This window comes from Pleurodeles waltl, chromosome 3_2 (assembly GCF_031143425.1).
Source record: "Pleurodeles waltl isolate 20211129_DDA chromosome 3_2, aPleWal1.hap1.20221129, whole genome shotgun sequence".
In the NCBI taxonomy this organism is placed as follows: domain Eukaryota; kingdom Metazoa; phylum Chordata; class Amphibia; order Caudata; family Salamandridae; genus Pleurodeles; species Pleurodeles waltl.
Genome location: NC_090441.1, coordinates 211,820,948 through 211,844,322, shown reverse-complemented (window position 1 = coordinate 211,844,322; position 23,375 = coordinate 211,820,948). Strand labels below are relative to the sequence as shown.

At 46.4% G+C, this 23,375-nt stretch overlaps 1 protein-coding gene across 1 annotated transcript in view; it reads right to left on the bottom strand.

Annotated features, from left to right (window-relative positions):
- Nucleotides 1–1,888: 1,888 nt before the first annotated feature.
- Nucleotides 1,889–23,375, bottom strand: part of INHA (inhibin subunit alpha) — a 62,738-nt gene continuing 41,251 nt past the window's right edge. Inside the window, exon 2 of the mRNA XM_069227208.1 lies at nucleotides 1,889–4,272. Coding sequence (XP_069083309.1) covers nucleotides 3,518–4,272 — 755 coding nt within the window. The 3' untranslated portion in view covers nucleotides 1,889–3,517. The remainder of the gene's footprint in view (nucleotides 4,273–23,375) is intronic.

The window sequence follows — 23,375 nt, the reverse complement described above, 5'->3', positions numbered from 1 at the left end:
ACTCACACACATAGACACGGACATCTACACACACACACACAGGTACACATGGGGCCGGGCACACAGACACATGCGAACACACACACACACACACACACACACACATAGACACACTCACACACATAGACACAGACATCTACACACACATACACAGGTACACATGGGGCCGGGCACACAGACACGTGCGAACACACACACGGACACGTACAGGGCCATCTGTATACACACACATAGACACACTCACACACATATACACGGACATCTATACACACACACACACAAACATATAAAGGGACATCTGTGCACACACACACAGATAGACATAGACAGCTGTACAATCACACACATATACAGAGACATCTGTGTGTGCGCACACACACACCAACACATAGACCCACTCACAACGATCTACACAGGCATTTGCGCACACACACTTGTACAGGGGCATCTGTATACACACACATTAACACTCAAACACATACTCAGGGGCATCTGTACATACACTCACATATACATAGGCACCTGTATACACACACATGTATAGGGGCATATGCACCACACACACTCACACATATGCACACACATAGCACCCAATGAACCATGACGCACACACACATATACAGGGGGCATCTATACATAGATATATATACACATAGGCATCTTTACACACACACACATATACGGGGGCATGTGTACACACACACACATACAGGGGCATCTGTACACACACAGGCATATATGGAGTCATGTGTACACACCACACACACACACATACAAGGGCATCTGTACACACACACACACACATACGGGGTCATGTGTATATACCACACACACACACACACACACATATACGGGGTCATGTGTATACACCACACACACATATAAGGGCATCTGTACACACACACATATGCACAGGCATCGGTACAATCACACACACACACACACACGTACAGGGGCATCTGTACATACGTGCACAAATACATATACATAGACATCTGTACACACACGCAACACACATATACATATACATAGGCATCTGTACACACACACACATATACAGGGGCATCTGTACACACATGCTCAAATACATATATATAGGCATCTGTCCACATACACACATATACGGGGGCATGTGTACACACCACACACACATACAGGGGCATCTGTACACACACACACACACACACATACTTAGGCATCTGTGCACTCACACACGCACATAAACATTTACAGGGGCATCTGTACACACATGCACAAATATATATACACAGGCATCTGTACACACACACACACATGTACAGGGGCATGAGTACACACCACACACAAATACAGGGGCATCTGTACACACACACACACACACACATACTTAGGCATCTGTGCACTCACACACGCACATAAACATTTACAGGGGCATCTGTACACACATGCACAAATACATATACACAGGCATCTGTACACACACACACACATGTACAGGGGCATGAGTACACACCACACACAAATACAGGGGCATCTGTACACACACACACACACACACACATATACGGGGTCATGTGTATACACCACACACACATACAAGGGCATCTGTACACATACAGGCATATATGGAGTCATGTGTACACACCACACACACACACATACAAGGGCATCTGTACACACACACACATACGGGGTCATGTGTATACACCACACACACACACACATATATGGGGTCATGTGTATACACCACACACACATATAAGGGCATCTGTACACACACACATATGCACAGGCATCGGTACAATCACACACACACACACACACACACATATACGGGGTCATGTGTATACACCACACACACATATAAGGGCATCTGTACACACACATATGCACAGGCATCGGTACAATCACACACACACACACACGTACAGGGGCATCTGTACATACGTGCACAAATACATATACATAGACATCTGTACACACACGCAACACACATATACATATACATAGGCATCTGTACACACACACACACATATACAGGGGCATCTGTACACACATGCTCAAATACATATATATAGGCATCTGTCCACATACACACATATACGGGGGCATGTGTACACACCACACACACATACAGGGGCATCTGTACACACACACACACACACACATACTTAGGCATCTGTGCACTCACACACGCACATAAACATTTACAGGGGCATCTGTACACACATGCACAAATACATATACACAGGCATCTGTACACACACACACACATGTACAGGGGCATGAGTACACACCACACACAAATACAGGGGCATCTGTACACACACACACACACACACACATACTTAGGCATCTGTGCACTCACACACGCACATAAACATTTACAGGGGCATCTGTACACACATGCACAAATACATATACACAGGCATCTGTACACACACACACACATGTACAGGGGCATGAGTACACACCACACACAAATACAGGGGCATCTGTACACACACACACACACACACACATATACGGGGTCATGTGTATACACCACACACACATACAAGGGCATCTGTACACATACAGGCATATATGGAGTCATGTGTACACACCACACACACACACATACAAGGGCATCTGTACACACACACACATACGGGGTCATGTGTATACACCACACACACACACACATATATGGGGTCATGTGTATACACCACACACACATATAAGGGCATCTGTACACACACACATATGCACAGGCATCGGTACAATCACACACACACACACACACATGTACAGGGGCATCTGTACATATGTGCACAAATACATATACATAGACATCTGTACACACACACAACACACATATACATATACATAGGCATCTGTACACACACACACACATATACAGGGGCATCTGTACACACATGCTCAAATACATATATATAGGCATCTGTCCACATACACACATATACGGGGGCATGTGTACACACCACACACACATACAGGGGCATCTGTACACACACACACACATACTTAGACATCTGTGCACTCACACACGCACATAAACATTTACAGGGGCATCTGTACACACATGCACAAATACATATACACAGGCATATGTGCACACACACACACATGTACAGGGGCATGAGTACACACCACACACAAATACAGGGGCATCTGTACACACACACACACACATATACGGGGTCATGTGTATACACCACACACATACAAGGGCATCTGTACACACGCACATTTGCATAGGCATCAGTACAATCACACACACACACACATGTACAGGGGCATCTGTACACGCATGCACAAATACATATACATAGGCATCTGTACACACACACATATATAGGGGCATTTGTACACCACACACACACACAGATACACATACAGGGAAATCTGTATGCATACACACATTCAGACATATGTGCTATACACAGCACCCAATTAACCATGACACATTACACACACTGTCACCCAGACGTATGACCTGCATGCACATTTGGTGGGACCAGCACCCCTGCTGCTCTCAGATGCACGCGCAGTCCTCGGTGATGATACTGGGCACCGTCTCATACTTGAAGGAGAACCCCCCGTCCGAGGTGGTGCGAACGCGCAAGGACCTCATGGTGCCCGGAAGGGCCGCGCAGCACAGCTGGAAGCCCAGCTTGTGGATGAGGGTGCTGGAGGTGGAGCAGGTCCCATGGCAGTAGTGGAAGAGGAAACTCTTGGGGTGGACGATCCACTTGTCCCAGCCTAGCTCCTCGAAGGAGATGTTGATGGAGCCCCGGTGGCAGTGGACGTGGCTCTGGGCATCCTCTGAGGGCCTTTGCAGGAGGTTGATGGCCGCAGGAGACCACGGTAAGGAGGACCTGCGAGCCCGGTCCTGGGGCCGTGGCTTTGTGGTGGACACGATGAAGGGCATTTTCTCTGCGTTTGAGACACATGGACATGATGGACATTGCACCGATAGCACGAAGATCTTCTGAGAGATATAGTGAAGGAAGGGCTGGGTAAAGTGGAAAGAGGTCCACTCGTCTGACACCTGGACCCAGGTGGTGGCGACGGTGGTGTGGCCCGGCCCAGTTAGCACCAGTACCTCGGCTGGTGGTGCTGACATGTTGAGTGGGGGGTTGGATGGTACGAGAGAGCCAGTGAAGAACCAGAGCTGAGCTGAGGTGACCTGTCGGCTGAGGATGTGCGGAGATGGCTGGAAGAGGTAGGTGAAGAGGGTCTCCTGGTCCGGACTCAAGGGCATCTGCTGAGTGGCATCACAGGGGACATCTGTGGAAGGAGAGGAGATGGGTGAGTGACACAGAAAAACTGGAGAGCAGAGACATTTGAAGGCATGGCCAAATTGGGCTCAGCCCCAGGGCACCAGCCTTTCAGCACCCCCTGGTAGAGCCAGCTCTGTTCTGCAGAGACTCGTGCCCTGATGAACTTGAATAATTCTTAAACATATGCAGAAGTGGCCCATTCGTACGGGCTCAGGGGCTAGGTCCTCCACCTTTTTCCTGACGTGAAGGGCATCTGATAGATACTCCTCCGGTTCAGGTCAGGCAGCCAGGAGCTGGACTTGTGTTAAATGCACAGACTCCTCGCACAGACTCCTCGCTGCCTGAGCTGAACTTTGCTGGGCTGAAGAAGTCACAGCCCTGTCGGGTGGGGTCAGCAGTCTCACTCATCCCATCCCACTCTGTGACGAGTTGGGACTGCTGCCTTCACTCATTGGTTGACCTTAGGCCAGCCAATGAGGGAAGCAAGCAGTCCCAACCCTCCTGGGACCTCTGAGGCTTCCCTGTTGGAGCTGCTGAAGGTTTTTTTTTTATGTTTGGGGCATGTTTGTGTGTATGAATGAATGTGTATTTGTTAGTGAGTGTTGTGAATGGGTGTGTGAGTGCATGTGTGAATGAATGGGTGGGAGTGAGGTGTAAGTGTGCAGGTGTAGGCTCCCTCCTCCCCCCTTTTAAAATTACTGCCCACCACTGAACATATGACTTCAAATACTACTTTCCTTTTATTTATATTTAATGCAGGTGATGTATGAGAGTCTATTACAGGCATTTTTCAGGAAATTGTTGTGATTATGCTTCATGCAACAAGCATAAAAAGTTTCTTTTAGGTCAAAACAGGACCTCACATATGACACATGGGAGGGCGCACAGAGGTTATTTGCAGTAATATTAGTGAGCTGCTGCAGTGTTGTTTTTTGTTATGCTAAACCAAGACACACATGGACCAGTCCCCTGTGCAGGTCCCCTGGCCTTCAAGCTGGAGGAGAGACAGACAGAATATTCTGAAGTGACACCTCCTGGACTGAGGGTGGAGCTGCTTCCAAAGTCCTGTTCATAGCTGGTCAGTTAGCCTCGAAGCATTGCACCCTGCACAGAGGCTTCCCTCCAGATAATGTTCTGCATGACCCCGTTCTAGGCAACTATATTTGATGAATTGTTGCACATACTCTAGACATATTTATTGTTGTTTTAAAAGATTTTTAAGCTGTATTATTTTAAATGTTTACCAATGTACCTTTTGACAGTGAAACAAATGTTTCGAGCTATCAATTAATGAGAGAGGAACTGGTACTGTCTTCCATTATTGAAAACACGCGCCACTCTCCCTGAATAATAGATGGAAACACATTTAGGATTTGGACGAGTGCGCCTGCGCACTGTCAGTGACCTGGCCAAAGAGAGCGTGAAAGGGCTGAAACTGGATCCCAAATTCAAAGCTGTTCACAACAGGGGCCCTCAAAATATGTTTGTCAGAGGGCCCCCAAAATCCTCAAGATGTCCCTGCTGGAGGGGCGGACACAGAACCTCACTATTCCCAACACTGACCCCCCATCTAATGGGCTGGTCCAGCACCTCAGCTTTCTTTTTCTTTCACCGGGGGGGGCTTTTAGTGCTCCCCCAAGCTGTAGGATGAAGTCAGGCTGCAGATGATATCCACGAAGGAATACAAAGAGTATTATTGGGGGGTTTAGGAAATTCTGCTGCACCTGCAGCCAAAACCGCTGGGCGGATTTACATCAAACTCGGCAAACAGTCGCTATTTACTCCGGAAGTGCGCTTCGGTGTAAATATGCGCAGCAGCTCTAGAGCTGTGTTCAAAAAGATTGTTTTACAGGGTTAACACTTTTGTATATCTTGACTGTTTGAACTGCAAGGCATTTTCAGAGCTGCAAATCCAAAATGACAAAACTAACCATCCGATTTCAGGGAGCAGCGTCCCCCCATCCTCCATATCGAAGTAGCAGATCGAACCGTGGACCCACAGATGCGAGCGCTCTGATTGGCTGCCGCAAGAGGAAGATTCCTCGTCACTACACAGCGCAGCCCCAGCCCCTGCAGCCTCACACAGCTGCAAAGACCTCATGAGGGGCAAGATGAGAGCATCCTGGCCCCAGGCCGTAGGACCCACCCTCAGGGGGACCCCAGGGCTCAGGGTCTGTGGTACCTTCACAGCACTGGTGTCCCTGGGAGCCATTGCAGACGGCAAGACACTGGATACCCCAGAAGAGGTCAGCAGATCCCACAACCGTGTTCTTAGTTTAAACTCTGGTGACCCTCTCCAGACCCCTCCTCTGAGGCCTGTGCCAGAGTGTGCGCTCGGGGCTTTGCAATTTACAATTTGTGCAGAAACCCAAGGCAAGCTCCCCAACCCTTGCCGCGTTATTCGGGGTTCACGGCCTTGGCTTTAGCGCAGCAGGGCCCGAGAAGGGAACGCAAAGCCAGAGACGCGTGTCCTGAGTTCCTGGTACCTGGTATGTAGCTTGTCCTGGGTTCACTACACCTAAGAGGGGTCTGCATATAAAAAAAATAAGCAAATATTACAGAAAATAAAACACGACTGTCCAAAGTTCAAGCCTTGTGGTTCAACTCCTAAAAACAGCAGAGGTTGGCGCCTGGAGCGGTTTGGACACAGGGCGTGGATGTAGGCTGAACCCCACTGCAAACCCTGAAGGGGGCCGGAAGTCAAATGCATGAAAAATATGAAATTTACTGGGAAAAAAACAAAGAAACTGCTAATAACTACATTAAAAAAAACAAAAAACCTGTGAAGTTCACTCGATATATTTTACTGAGCTAGCTATAACTTGCACCCCGCCGTGCACTGTTTGTCACGGTATTTATTACATCACTCGTGATATGTTAAATGACATCACGAATGACATCACTGATGTAATTTCAGATGACGTCACTGATGACATCACACAGTCATTGTGACAGGGTCCTATTAGGTCTGTGGCCTTGAAGTAATTCAACACTTTACACATGTGGCCAATTTTCCATTCACCTTATTGGCGGGACTCTTAAACACTTCACATGGCCACAATTTTAAATCAAGAGGTTGTGAGATATACATTTGCCACTGTAAAGTCATCTACAGTCAGGACCCGTGGGCAACACTCTGTAGTTGAGTAAATTACACTACACACACACTTTTGATAGGCTTAATGACACATGTTAGAGCCAGGCTTACAACACTAGTATGAGATAAACCACCTTTAAGTGGGACACCCCTATATTCTGCATTATTCAACACTTTGAAATGCACAAACTCTTTAGCGAGGTTCTAGAAATAAACATGCACAACATATACAATGTGTCTATACCACTAAATTATAACTATTTAACATGGGCACATGTCTAGGTATACACTAGCGGAAAAAGTATTGTCCACAGAGCTGTGGCTTCGCTCACAGATGTCTGACAGTATGCATTGGCTTTAAGCCACAACCTACCTTCAAAAATCCCCTGCAGCCCACGTCAGGTGCACTCAGCCTTTACCTTGTTTAACATGGAGTACTTTCTCCAACTCAAACTTGAGTGCCTTGTCATCGGTGCACTTTATACCCTTCTAAAATACACAATGACCCTTGTCCCTGGGGCTCGCACTATTTCCATGCTATCAACCCACACGCGCACACTCAGGAACCCACCGCTGTATAATGCGCACACTGACATCATCAGTGTTGTCATCAGTGATGTCATTTGACCTCATGAGAGGCGTAATATCTGAGGTGGCCTTCTCCATCACTTCAGTGATCAGAACCCACCCTCCCCAGAAGAAGTCATTAATTCATTGATCTGAGCCCACCCTCCCAGGAAGAAGACATCACTTCAATGATCAGAGCCCACCCGACCTGGAAGAAGCCGTCACTTCAATGATCAGAGCCCACCCGACCTGGAAGAAGACATCACTTCAATGATCAGAGCCCACCCTCCCAGGAAGAAGACATCACTTCAATGATCAGAGCCCACCCAACCTGGAAGAAGACATCACTTCAATGATCAGAACCCACCCTCCCAGGAAGAAGACATCACTTCAATGATCAGAGCCCACCCAACCTGGAAGAAGACATCACTTCAATGATCAGAGCCCACCCTCCCAGGAAGAAGACATCACTTCAATGATCAGAGCCCACCCAACCTGGAAGAAGACATCACTTCAATGATCAGAGCCCCCCCAACCTGGAAGAAGACATCACTTCAATGATCAGAGCCCACCCTCCCAGGAAGAAGACATCACTTCAATGATCAGAGCCCACCCGACCTGGAAGAAGACATCACTTCAATGATCAGAGCCCACCCGACCTGGAAGAAGACATCACTTCAATGATCAGAGCCCACCCTCCCAGGAAGAAGACATCACTTCAATGATCAGAGCCCACCCAACCTGGAAGAAGACATCACTTCAATGATCAGAACCCACCCTCCAAGGAAGAAGACATCACTTCAATGATCAGAGCCCACCCTCCCAGGAAGAAGACATCACTTCAATGATCAGAACCCACCCTCCAAGGAAGAAGACATCACTTCAATGATCAGAGCCCACCCGACCTGGAAGAAGACGTCACTTCAATGGTCAAAGCCCCTCCAACCCAACTCAAGCCAACAACTCTCCTGAGCATGAAGATCCCCAGGGTTTCCAGTTATCATTTATACTCTTTAGCAGCTCAATGGTATCATAACTCACCAGCATCGATTCACAGAGCAAAATTTAAAAGCCTGATCTAATGCGGAGGGAGTTGAACCCTTAAACAAATGTCAAGCTAATTAATGGAGGCCACTAGTCGCAATCAAGCAACTTGATTGCAAAAATTGTATTTCCAACAAATATGACCAAAATTGTGAAATGTTACTTGATTGACACTTACTGCACCTTGCTAAGCCAGTTATAGCTGCCCCACATGGCAGCATACCCCCAGTGTGGTAGCATGCCCCTAGTGTAATAGCATGCCCCTTGTGTGGTAGCGTGTCCTCATGTGGTATTGTGCACCAGAATGGTAAGGTGCCCCTCATGTGGTAGCATGCCCCCTGTGTGGTAGCATGCCCCCAGTGTGGTCGCATGCACCCAGTATGGCAGCATGCCCCCAGTGTGGCGGCATGCCCCTAGAGTGGTAGAGTGCCCGTAGTGTGGTGGCATGCCCCCACTGTGGTAATGTGCCCCCGTTGTGGTAATGTGCCCCCAGTGTGGTAGTGTGCCTCTCGTGTGGTAGTATGCCCCCTGTGTGGTAGCATGCCCCCTGTGTGGTACCATTCCACCAGTGACGTACCATGCTCCCAGTGTGGTAGTGTGCCTCCATTGTGGTAGCATGCCCCTAGTGTGTTAGATTGTGTGCTGTTGTATTCTGTAGACACCGCTAGAGTTTGTGCTGTTGTTTTGTAGACACAACTAGAGTTTGTGCTGTTCTGTTCTGTAGGGACTGCTAGAGTTTGTGCCGTTGTGTTCTATAGACACTGCTAGAGTTTGTGCCGTTGTGTTCTACAGACACTGATAGAGTTTGTGCCATTGTGTTCTGTAGACACAACCAGAGTTTGTGCCATTGTGTTCTGTGGACACCGCTAAAGTTTGTGCCGTTGTGTTCTGTAGACACCGCTAGAGTTTATACCGTTGTGTTCTGTAGACACCGCTAGAGTTTGTACGGATGTGTTCTGTAGACACCGCTAGAGTTTGTGCTGTTGTATTCTGTAGACACCTCTACAGTTTGTGCTGTTGTTCTGTAGACACCACTAGAGCTTGTGGTGTTGTGGTCTGTAGACACCACTAGAGCTTGTGCTGATGTGTTCTGTAAACACTACTAGAATTTCTGCCATTGTGCTCTGGTGACACTTTTAGAGTTTGTGCCATTGTGTTCTATGGACACTACTAGAGTTTGTGATGTTGTGTTCTGTAGGCACTAATAGAGATTGTGCTTTTTTGTTCTATAGACACAACAGAGAGTTTGTAATGCTGTGTTCTTTAGACAATACTAGACATTGTGCTGATGTTTTGTGTAGACACCTCTAGAGCTTATGCTCTTGTGTTCTGTAAACGCTACTAGAGATGGTGATGTTGTGTTCTGTAGGAACTTCTAGAGTTTGTGCTGTTGTGTTCTGTAGATACCACTAGAGTTTGTGCTGTTGTGTTCTGTAGACACTTCCAGAGTTTGTGCCATTGTGTACTGTAGACACTACTAGAGTTTGTGCTGTGTTCTGTAGACACTAATTGAGATTGTGCTTTTTTGTTCTGTAGACACACACAAAGAGTTTGTTCTGTTGTGTTCTGCAAACACTAATAGAGATTGTGCTGCTGTGTTCTGAAGACACTTGTATAGTTTGTGCTATTGTGTTCTGTAGACACTTCGAGAGTTTGTGCTGTTGTGTTCTCTAGACACGTCTAGAGTCTGTGTTATTGCATTCTGTAGACACTACTAGAGCTTGTGCTGTTGTGTTCCGTAGATACAACAAGAGGTTGTGCTTTTGTGTTCTGTAGACACTACTAGAGAGTGTGTTGTTCTGTTCTGTGGACACTTCTAGAGTTTGTGCTGAATATGTTTTCAAGACAAAACTAGAGCTTATGCTGTTGTGTTCCATAGACACAATACAAGTTTGTGCTGTTGTGTTCTGTAGACACTGTTAGAGTTTGTGCTCTTGTCTTCTGTAGACACTACTAGAGCTTGTGCTGTTGTGTCCTATAGACACAACTAGAGTTTATGCGGTTGTGTCTTGCAGACACAACTAGTGTGTTTTCTGTTGTGTCCTTTAGACAGTACTAGATTTTGTGCTGTTGTATTCTCTAAATACTATTAGCAATTGTGCTGTTGTGTTCTGTAGAAACTACTAGGTTTGTGCTGCTGTGTTCAGGAGACACAGCTAGAGTTTGTGCTGTTGTGTTCTTTAGACACTACTAGAGTTTCTGCAGTTGTGTCCTTTAGACACTACTAGAGCTTGTGCTGTTGTGTTCAGTAGACACAACTAAAGTTTGTGCTGTTCTCTTCTGTAGACACAACTGGAGTTTGTCCTGTTGTGTTCTTTAGACACTACTAGAGTTTGTGATGTTGGGTTTTCTAGACCCTAGTAGAGTTTGTGTTGTTGTGTTCAGTAGATACTCCTAGAGATTGTGCAGTTGTGTTGACAGTACTAGAGCTGTGCTGCTGTGTTCTGTAGACACTACTATAGTTTGTGCTGTTGTGTTCTTTAGACACTACTAGAGCTTGTGCTGTTGTGTTCTGCAGACACTACTAGAGCTTGTGCTGTAGTGTTACATAGAAGTTTGTGCTGTTGCTTTTTTGTTTGACCCTATTAGAGTTCATGCTGTTGTGTTCTTTAGATTCAACTAGAGTTTGTGATGTTGTGTTCAGTAGACACTACTAGAGTTTGTGCTGTTGTGTTCAGTAGACACCACTAGAGTTTGTGCAGTTGTGTACTGTAGGTGCTTCTAGAGTTTGTGCTGTTCTTTTTTGTAGACACTTCTAGAGTTTGTGCCGATGTGTTCTGTAGAAACTTTTAGAGCCTGTATTGTTGTGTTCTGTAGACACTACTAGAGTTTGTGTTGTTGTGTTCTCTACACGCTACCAGAGCTTGTGCTGTTGTGTTCAGTAGACACTTCTAGAGCTTGTGCTGTTGTGTTCGGTAAGCACTACTAGAGTTTGTACTGTTGTGTTCAGTAGACAGCACAAGATTTTGTGCCGTTGCGTTCTGTAGGCACTTCTAGAGCTTGTGGTGTTGTATTCTGTAGAAACTTCTAGAGCCTGTGTTGTTGTGTTCTGTAGATACTTCTAGAGTTTGTGATGTTGTGTTCTGTAGAAACTTCTAGAGCCTGTGTTGTTGTGTTCTGTAGATACTTCTAGAGTTTGTGATGTTGTGTTCTGTAGATACTTCTAGAGTTTGTGATGTTGTGTTTTGTAGACAGTACTAGAGCCTGTGTTGTTGTGTTATGTAGACACTACTAGAGTTTGTGTTGTTGTGTTCTCTAGACACTACTAGAGTTTGTGCTGTTGTGTTCTGTAGACACTAGTAGCGGTTGTGCTGTTGTGTTCAGTAGACACCACTAGAGATTGTGCCGTTGTGTTCTGAGGCACTTCTAGAGTTTGTGCCATTGTGTTCTGTAGACACTTCTAGATCTAGAGCCTGTGTTGTTGTGTTCTGTAGACGCTACTACAGATTGTGCTGTTGTGTTCTTTAGACCCTAGTAGAGCTTGTGCTGCTATGCTCAGTAGACACTACTAGAATTTGTGCTGTTGTGTTCTGTAGACACAACTAGGCTGTGTTCTGTTGTGTCCTTTACATACTACTAGAGCTGGTGCTATTGTGTCCTGTAGACACAACTAGAGTGTGTTCTGTTGTGTCCTTTAGACAGTACTAGAGTTTGTGCTGTTGTGTTCTTTAACTATTACTAGAGCTTGTGCTGTTGTGTTCTGTAGACACCACTAGAGTTTGTGCTGTTTTGGTCTGTAGACACCACTTGGGATTGTGCTGTTGTGTTCAGCAGACACTTGTAGAGATTGTGCTTTTTTGTTCTGAAAACACACCAGAGAGTTTTTTCTGTTGTGTTCTTTAGACACTGCTAGAGATTGAGCTGGTGTGCCGTTGTCTTCTGTAGGCACAACTACAGGTCGTGCTGCTGTGTTCTGTAGACACAACTAGAGTTTTTGCTGTTGTGTTCTTTAGACACTACTAGAGTATGTGCTGTAGTGTTGTGAAGACCCTAGTAAAGCTTGTGCTGCTGTGGTCCGTAGACTCAAGTAGAGTTTGTTCTGTTGTGTTCAGTAGACACTACTAGAGTTTGTGGTGTTGTGTTTTGTAGACACTACTAGAGCGTGTGCTGATGTGTTCTGTCGCCAGAACTAGAGTTTGTGCCATTGTATCCTGCAGACACAACTAGGCTGTGTTATGTTGTGTGTTTAAACACTACTAGAGCTTGTGCTGTTGTGTTCTATAGACAGAACTAGAGTTTGTGTGGTTGTGTCTTGTAGACACAACTAGAGTGTGTTCTGTTGTGTCCTTTAGACAGTACTAGAGTTTGTGCTGTTGTGTTCTTTAAATACTACTAGAGCTTGAGTTGTTGTGTTCTGTAAATGCTACTAGAGTTTGTGCTGTTGTGTTCTTTAGGCACTCCCAGAGTTTGTGCTGTTGTGCTCTGTAGACACAACTAAAGTTTGTGCTGTTGTTTTCTTTAGACACTACTAGAGTCTGTGCTCTTGTGTTGTATAGACACAACTAGAGTTTGTGCTGTTGTGTTCTTTAGACAATACTATAGTTTGTGTTGTTGTGTTCTTCAGACCCTAGTAGAGTTTGTGCTGTTCTGTAGACACTGCTAGAGCTTGTGCTGTTCTGTTCTCTAGACAAAACTAGAGTTTTTGCTCTTGTGTTCTTTAGGCACTACCAGAGTTTGTGCTTTTGTGTTCTGTGGACACTACTCGAGTCTGTGCTGTTCTGTGGATACTACTAAAGTGTGTGCTGTTGTGTTCTGTACCACTCCTACAGTTTGTGCTGTTTTTTCTCTAGGCACTTCTAGAATTTGTGCTGTTGTGTTCTCTAGACACTACTATAGTTTGTGCTGTTGTGTTCTGTAGACACAACTAGAGTTTGTGCTGTTGTGTTCTTTAGACTCTACTAGGGTCTGTGCTCTTATGTTCAATAGACACAACTAGAGTTTGTGCTGTTCGGTTCTTTAGACACCACTAGAGCTCTGCTGAATACGTTCTCAAGACACAACTAGAGTTTGTGCTGCTGTGTTCTCTAGACACTACCAGAGTTTGTGATGTTGTCTTCAGTAGACACCACTAGAGTTTGTGATGATGTGTTCTCAAGATACAACTAGAGTTTGTGCTGCTGTGTTCTGTAGACACAACTGGAGTTTGTGCTGTTGTGTTCAGTAGACACAACTGGAGTTTTTGCTGTTATTGTAGGTGGCTGGCCTGGATTGTAGTGGGTACCTGCTAGTACTTACACCTTGTGCCAGGTACAGTTATCCCTTAATAGCAGATTAGAGGTGTTTCTAGCAGCTTAGGCTGATAGCGGTAGCTCTAGCAGAGCAGCTTAGTCTGAACTAGGATACATGCAAAGCTCCTACTATACCACTTATATCATATAGCACAATACCATAAGAAAACACAATACTCATAGTTACTAAAAATAAAGGCACTTTATTTTAGTGACAATATGCCAAAAGTATCTCAGAGGATACCCTCACTTAGGAGGTAAGTAATATACACAAATTATATGTACACAAACCCAAAACAGGTAAGTAACAGTAAGAAAAGTAGTGCAAACAATGTAGAATCACAATAGGATGCAATAGGTAGACATAGGTCTAGGGGCAACACAAACCATATACTCCAAAAGTGGAATGCGAATCACAAATGGACCCCAGGCCTATGGGAGATTGTAGAGGGTTGCTGGGACTGTGAGAAAACAGTAAGGGTGTCCAAAATACCCCACCCCAAGACCCTGAAAAGTAGGAGTAAAGTTACCTACTACCCCAGAAAGACAGTATAGTTGTGATAGGGGATTCTGCAAGAACCACAACTGCTACCAAAGCATTGAAAACGGATTCCTGGACATGAGGACCTGTAAAGGAAGGGCACCAAGTCCAAGAGTCATGCAAGTGTCCTGGGGGGGCAGGAGCCCACTAAACCCCGGATGAAGGTGCAAAAGGGATGCCTCTGGGTGGAAGAAGCCAAAGATTCTGCAACAACGGAATATGCCAGGAACTTCCCCTTTGGTGAGAAGATGTTCCACGGCATGCCAGAGGATGCAGAAGTGTTTCTACGCAGAAATACCACAAACAAGCCTTGCTAGCTGCAAGAGTCGTGGTTGAGGATTTTGGGTGCTGCTGGGGCCCAGGAAGGACCAGGATGTCGCCTCTTGGAGGAGGAGACACAGGAGGTGCTCAGCAACTAAGAGAGCTCCCACAGAAGCAGACAGCACCCGCAGAAGTACCGAAACAGGCACTTAGAAGACCTGAGGACAGCGGTCAACTCAGAGTCACAAAGGAGGGTCCCACGACGTCAGAATCCAACTCAGTGAGTTGGGCAATGCAGGACAGAGTGCCTGGGACCCAGGCTAGGCTGTGCACAAAGAAAGTCCTGGAAAAGCGCACAGAAGCCGGGGCATCTGCAGATCACGCAGTACACAGGTTTGCTGTCTGGCGTGAGAAGGCAAAGACTTACCTCCACCAAATTTGGACAGAAGGGCCACTGGACTGTGGGAGACACTTGGAACCAGCTCCTGTTTCCAGGGAGCACACTTGTAAGGATGAGAGGGGACCCAGAGGACTGGTGATGCAGAAGTTTGGTGCCTGAGTTGGCAGGGGAAAGATTCCCTCGACCCACGGGAGATTTCTTCTTGGCTTCCAGTGCAGGGTGAAGGCAGACACCCCTTAGAGCATGCACCACCAGGAAACAGTCGCAAAAGCCGGCAGGATGAGGCGCTACAATGTTGCTGGTAGTCGTCTTGCTACTTTGTTGCAGTTTTGCAGGCGTCCTGGAGCAGTCAGCGGTCGATCCTTGGCAGAAGTCGAAGAGGGAAGTGCAGAGGGACTCTGGTGAGCTCTTGCATTCGTTATCTGAGGAATAGCCCAGGGGAGAGACCCTAAATAGCCAAAAAAGGAGGTTTGGCGACTAAGAAAGGATGCTTGGCTACTAAGAGAGGTAAGCACCTATCAGGAGGGGTCTCTGGCGTCACCTGCTGGCACTGGCCACCCAGAGCTGTCCATTGTGCCCCAACACCTCTGAATCCAAGATGGCAGAGGTCTGGGATACACTGGAGAAGCTCTGGGCACCTCCTCTGGGAGGTGGGGTCAGGGAAGTGGTCACTCCCCTTTCCTTTGTCCAGTTTCACGCCAGAGCAGGGCTGGGGGATCCCTGAACCGGTGTAGACTGGCTTATGCAAAGATGGGCACCATCTGTGCCCATCAAAGCATTTCCAGAGGCTGGGGGAGGCTACTCCTCCCCAGCCCTTCACACCTATTTCCAAAGGGAGAGGGTGTAACACCCTCTCTCAGAGGAAATCCTTTGTTCTACCTTCCTGGGACCAGGCTGCCCAGGCCCCACGGGGGCAGAAACCTGTCTGAGGGGTTGGCAGCAGCAGTAGCTGCAGTGGAGACCCCGGAAAGGCAGTTTGGCAGTACCCGAGTTCTGTGCTAGAGACCCGGGGATGCATGGAATTGTCCCCCCAATACCAGAATGGTATTGGGGTGACAATTCCATGATCCTAGACATGTTACATGGCCAGGTTCGGAGTTACCATTGTGACGCTACATATAGGTAGTGACCTATATGTAGTGCACGTGTGTAATGGTGTCCCCGCACTCATAAAGTCCGGGGAATTTGCCCTGAAGTATGTGGGGGCACCTTGTCTAGTGCCAGGGTGCCCACACACTAAGTAACTTGGCACCTAACCTTCACCAAGTGAGGGTTAGACATGTAGGTGACTTATAAGTTACTTATGTGCAGTGAAAATGGCTGTGAAATAACATGGACGTTATTTCACTCAGGCTGCAGTGGCAGTCCTGTGTAGGAATTGTCTGAGCTCCCTATGGGTGGCAAAAGAGGTGCTGCAACCCATAGGGATCTCCTGGAACACCAAAACCCTGGGTACCTAGGTACCATATACAAGGGAATTATAAGGGTGTTCCAGTGTGCCAATGAGAATTTGTAAAATTAGTCACTAGCCTGCAGTGACAATTTTAAAGCAGAGAGAGAACATAAACACTGAGGTTCTGGTTAGCAGAGCCTCAGTGATACAGTTAGGCACCACACAGAGAACGCATACAGGGAATACATTATGAGCACTGGGGTCCTGCCTGGCAGGATCCCAGTGACACATAGGCAAAAACAAACATACATACAATGAAAATTGGGGTAACATGCCAGGCAAGATGGTACTTTCCTACAGTTATGTTCTGTAGACACTTCTAGAGATTGTGCTCCTGTGTTCTGTAGACACTACTAGAGTTTGTGCTGTTGTGTTCAGTAGACACCACTAGAGTTTGTGTTGTTGTTCAGTAGACACAACTATAGTTTGTGCTGTTGTGTTCTGTGGACACTGCTAGAGTTTGTGCTATTGTGTTCTGTAGACACAACTAGAGTTTGGGCTGTTGTGTTCTTTAGACACTACTAGAGTTTCTGCTGCTGTGTTCTGTAGACACAGCTAGAGTTTGTTCTGTTGTGTTCTTTAGACACTACTAGAGTTTGTGCTGTTGTGTTCTGTAGACACTTCTGGAGCCTGTATTTTGTGTTCTGCAGTTACTACTAGAGTTTGTTCTGTTGTGTTCAGTAGACACTACTATAGGTTGTGGTGTTGTGTTTTGTAGACGCTACTAGAGTTTGTGCTGTTGTGTTCTGTAAACCCAACTAGAGTTTGTGCTGTTGTGTTCTGTAAACCCAACTAGAGTTTGTGCTGTTGTGTTCTTTAAACACTACTAAAGTTTGTGCTGCTGTGTTCTGTAGACACAGCTAGAGTTTGTTCTTTTGTGTTCTCAAGACACAACTAGAGTTTGTGCTGCTGTGTTCTGTAGACACAGCTAGAGGTTGTTCTGTTGTGTTCTTTAGACCCTACTAGAGTTTGTGCTGCTGTGTTCTGTAGACACAGCTAGAGGTTGTTCTGTTGTGTTCTTTAGACACTACTAGAGTTTGTGCTGTTGTGTTCTTAGACACTTCTAGAGTCTGTGTTGTTGTGTTCTGCAGTTACTACCAGAGTTTGTTCTGTTGTGTTCAGTAGACACTGCTATAGGTTGTGGTGTTGTGTTTTGTAGACACAACTAGAGCGTGTGCTGTTGTGTTCTGTAGACACTACTAGAGCTTGTGGTGTTGTGTTTTGTAGACACAGTTAGAGCTTGTTCTGATGTAGTATGCAGGTACTACCAGAGCTTGTGCTGTTGTGTTCTATAGACACTACTAGAGTTTGTGCTGTTGTGTTCTTTCGACACTACCAGAGCTTGTGCTGTTGTGTTCTGTAGCCACTACCACAGTTTGTGCTGTTGCATTCTGTAGACACTGTTAGAGTGTGCGCTGTTGTGTTCTTTAGATTCTACTAGATTCTACTGGAGTTGTGCTATTGTGTTCTGTAAACACTTCTAGAGCTTGTGCTGTTGTGTTCAATAGCCACTATTAGAACTTATGCTGTTGTGTTCCATAGACACAACAAGAGTTTGTACTGTTGTGTCCTGTAGACAATATTAGATTTTGTACTCTTGTCTTCTGTAGACACTACTAGAGCTTGTGCTGTTGTGTTCTATAGACACAACTAGAGTTAGTGATGTTGTGTCCTGCAGACACAACTAGAGTGTGTGCTGCTGTGTACTTTACACAGTACTACAGTTTGTGCTATTGTGTTCTTTAAATACTACTAGAGGTTGTGTGGTTGTGTTCTGTAGACACTAATAGAGTTAGTAATGTGTTCTGTAGACACAACTTGAGTTTGTGCTCTTGTGTTCTTTAGACACTACTAGAGTTTGTGCTGTTGTATGGTATAGGCACAACTAGAGTTTGTTCTGTTGTGTTCATTAGACACTGCTAGAGTTTGTGCTGTTGTGCTCTATATGCACTACTAGAGTTTGTGCAGTTGTCTTCTGTAGACAGTACTAGAGTTTATGCTGTTGTGTTCTTTATACACTCCTAGATCTTGCGATTTTTGTGTTCTGTAGACACTACTACAATTTTTGTGGTTGTGTTCTGTTGACAATACTAGAGCGTGTGCCGTTGTGTTCTGTAGACACTACTAGAGTTTGTGTTGTCTGTTCTATACACACTTCTAGAGTTTGTGCTGTTGTGTTCTGTAGACATTACTAAGGATTGTGCTGTTGTATTCTTTACACACTGCCAGAGCGTGCACTGTTGTGTTCTGTAGACTCATGTTTGTGCAATTGTGTTCTCTAGACACTACTAGAGATTGTGCTGTTGTGGTCCGTGGACACTACTAGAGATTGTGCTGTTGTGGTCTGTAGACAGTACTAGAGCTTGAGATGGTTTTAAATGAAGCATTACCCAGAGTATTTTCTGAGGGCGACTATGCATTCCCAGGCCTTTACTGCTCTGAAGGTGAGATGCATGACTAGGTCATGTCCAGACCTATGAATGTGTCTGCTTTGAAGAGAATGGAATGATCTACCTTCTCACATTAGGAAGAATGGAATGCTCAACTTCTCACATCAGGGAGAATGGCATGCTCTACCTACTTATATTACCTAGTATGGAATGCTCTTCCTTCTCACAGGAAGAATAGAATATTCTACTTTCTCACATTACAGAGAATGGAATGCTCTAACTTCTCAAATTAGGGAGAACAGAATGTTCAACTTCTCACATTAGGGAGAATAGAATGCTTTACCTTCTCATCTTAGCAAGCATGGAATGTTCTACCTTCTCACATTAGAGAGAATGAGATGCTCTGCCTTATCACATTAGAGGAAACAGGATGCCCTGTCTTCTCATTTGAGGGAGAATGGAATGATCTACCTTCTCGCATTAGGGAAAATTGAATGCTCTTCATTCTCTCATTACAGGGAATAGAATGCTCTGCCTTCTCACATTAGGGAGAATTGTATGTTCTACTTTCTCACATTACAAAAAAGGAATGCTCTTCCTTCTCATATTAAGGAGAATGGAATAATCTACTTCCTCACATTAGGGAGAATGGAATGCTCTGCCTTGACACATTAGGAAGTATGGAATGCTCTACCTTCTCACACAGAGAATGGAATGCTCTGCTATCTCACAGAGAAAATGGAATGTCGTGCCTTTTCATGTTAGGGCGAATGGAATGCTTTACCTTCTCATCTTAGCAAGCATGGAATGCTCTACCTTCTCAGATTAGAGAGAATGGGATACTCTGCCTTATCACATTAGAGAGAACAGGATGCCCTATTTTCTCATTTGAGGGAGAATGGAATGATCTACCTTATCGCATAAGGGAAAATGGAATGCTCTTCCTTCTCTCATTAGAAGGAATAGAATGCTCTGCCTTCTCAAATTAGGGAGAATTGTATGTTCTACTCTCTCACATTACAGAAAAAGGAATGCTCTACCTACTCACAGTGAGAATGTAGTGCTCTACCTTTTCGCATTAGGGAGAATGAAATGCTATGTGTTCTCACATTAGGAAGAATGGAATGGTGTACATTGTTTCACTACAGACAATGGAATGCTCTTCCTTCTCATATTAAGGCAAATTGAATCATCTACTTCCTCACATTAGGGAGAATGGAATGCTCTGCCTTATCACATTAGGAAGTATGGAATGCTCTACCTTCTCTCATAGAGAATGGGATGCTCTGTTTTCTTACAGAGAGAATGGAATGCTGTGCCTTTTCACTTTAGGGAGAATTAAATGGTGTGCTTTCTCACATTAGGGAGAATGGAATGCCTCTCACATTACAGAGATTGGAGTTCTCTTCCTTCTCTAATTAGGGAGAATGAAATGCTGAACTTCTCACATTAGGGAGAATGAAATGCTATACCTTTTTACATTACCAAGAACGGAGTGCTGTGCCTTCTCGCATTACAGAAAATGGGATCCTCTACCCCCTCTCATTAGAGAGAATGAAATGCTCAACATCTCACAAAAAGGAGAATGGAATGATATCCCTTGTCACATTAGGGACAATGGAATGTTCTACCTTATCACATTAGGGAGACTGAAATGCTCTACATTCTCACATGAAAGATAATGAAATAATCCACCTTCTCAAATTACAGAGAAGAGAATGCTCTACCTTTGCAGGCTGAGAGAATGGAATGCTCTGCCTTCCCACATTAGGGAGATTGGAATGCTCTACCTTCTCACATTAGGGAGATTGGAATGCCCTTGCTTATCACCTTAGGGAGACTGGTTTCTTGACCTTCTCACATTAATGGTAATTAAACACTCCACCTCCTCAAGTTGCAGAGAAGAGAATGCTCTACTGTATCACATTGGGAGAATGGAATGCTCAACTTTTCATATTCGAAAAATGGAATACTCCTTTTTTTTGTTTTTAAAAAGAAACTGAAAACTTGCCTATTCGATTAGACTGCTCTAGGGTAGAGAGTGTTGTAGTGTGGCACCAGTACAACTGAAATGGGTAATAGGCGTGTTTTATAAATTAATAAAGCAGTTATAGATTTAAGAGGAAATTATATAGCTCCTAAATGGTGTGATGTCTAGACAAGCACTACACTTTCTGCCAGTTCTGCATTTTTACCTCTTTGCTCTTGCACATGGGGAGGCCTCATTAGGCACTTACAGGTGAACCTGCTTCTGTCCTGGCTAAGCATGAGATGCCCGTGAGGGCTCCCCATGCACTGGTGCAGAGTCATGTGACCTTCACATGTGACCTGGCAAGGCTGCACTGGGCACTTACAGGTGAACCTGCTTCTGTCCTGGCTAAGCATGAGATGCCAGGTGAGGCCTTCCCATGCACCGGTGCAGAGTCACGTGACCTCCAAATGTGACCTGGGGAGACGCACTAGGTACTTACAGGTGAACCTGCTTCTGTCCTGGCTCAGCATGAGATGCCAGTGAGGTCTCCCCATGCACCGGTGCAGAGTCACGTGACCTCCACATGTGACCTGGGGAGGCCGCACTAGGTACTTACAGGTGAACCTGCTTCTGTCCTGACTCAGCATGAGATGCCAGTGAGGTCTCCCCATGCACCGGTGCAGAGTCACGTGACCTCCACATGTGACCTGGGGAGGCCGCACTAGGTACTTACAGGTGAACCTGCTTCTATACTGGCTCAGCATGAGATGCCAGTGAGGTCTCCCCATGCACCGGTGCAGAGTCACGTGACCTCCACATGTGACCTGGGGAGGCCGCACTAGGTACTTACAGGTGAACCTGCTTCTGTCCTGGCTCAGCATGAGATGCCAGTGAGGCCTCCCCATGCACTAGTGCAGAGTCACGTGACCTCCACATGTGACCTGGGAAGGCCGCACTAGGCACTTATAGGTGAAACTGCTTCTGTCCTGGCTCAGCATGAGATGCCAGGTGAGGCCTTCCCATGCACCAGTGCAGAGTCACGTGACCTCCACATGTGACCCAAGGAGGCCGCACTGGGCACTTACAGGTAATCCTGCTTCTATCCTGGCTCAGCATGAGATGCCAGTGAGGGCTCCCCATGCACTAGTGCAGACTCAAGTGACATTCACCTGTGACCTGGGGAGGCCGCACTAGGTACTTACAGGTGAACCTGCTTCTGTCCTGGCTCAGCATGAGATGCCAGTGAGGTCTCCCCATGCACCGGTGCAGAGTCACGTGACCTCCACATGTGACCTGGGGAGGCCGCACTAGGTACTTACAGGTGAACCTGCTTCTGTCCTGGCTCAGCATGAGATGCCAGTGAGGTCTCCCCATGCACCGGTGCAGAGTCACGTGACCTCCATATGTGACCTGGGGAGGCCGCACTAGGTACTTACAGGTGAACCTGCTTCTGTCCTGGCTCAGCATGAGATGCCAGTGAGGCCTCCCCATGCACTAGTGCAGAGTCACGTGACCTCCACATGTGACCTGGGAAGGCCGCACTAGGCACTTACAGGTGAACCTGCTTCTGTCCTGGCTCAGCATGAGATGCCAGTGAGGTCTCCCCATGCACCGGTGCAGAGTCACGTGACCTCCACATGTGACCTGGGGAGGCCGCACTAGGTACTTACAGGTGAACCTGCTTCTATACTGGCTCAGCACGAGATGCCAGTGAGGTCTCCCCATGCACCGGTGCAGAGTCACATGACCTCCACATGTGACCTGGGGAGGCCGCACTAGGTACTTACAGGTGAACCTGCTTCTGTCCTGGCTCACCATGAGATGCCAGTGAGGCCTCCCCATGCACTAGTGCAGAGTCACGTGACCTCCACATGTGACCTGGGAAGGCCGCACTAGGCACTTACAGGTGAACCTGCTTCTGTCCTGGCTCAGCATGAGATGCCAGGTGAGGCCCTCCCATGCACCAGTGCAGAGTCACGTGACCTCCACATGTGACCCAAGAAGGCCGCACTGGGCACTTACAGGTGATCCTGCTTCTATCCTGGCTCAGCATGAGATGCCAGGTGAGGGCTCCCCATGCACTAGTGCAGACTCACGTGACCTTCACATGTCACCCGGGAAGGCTGCACTAGGTACTTACAGGTGAACCTGCTTCTG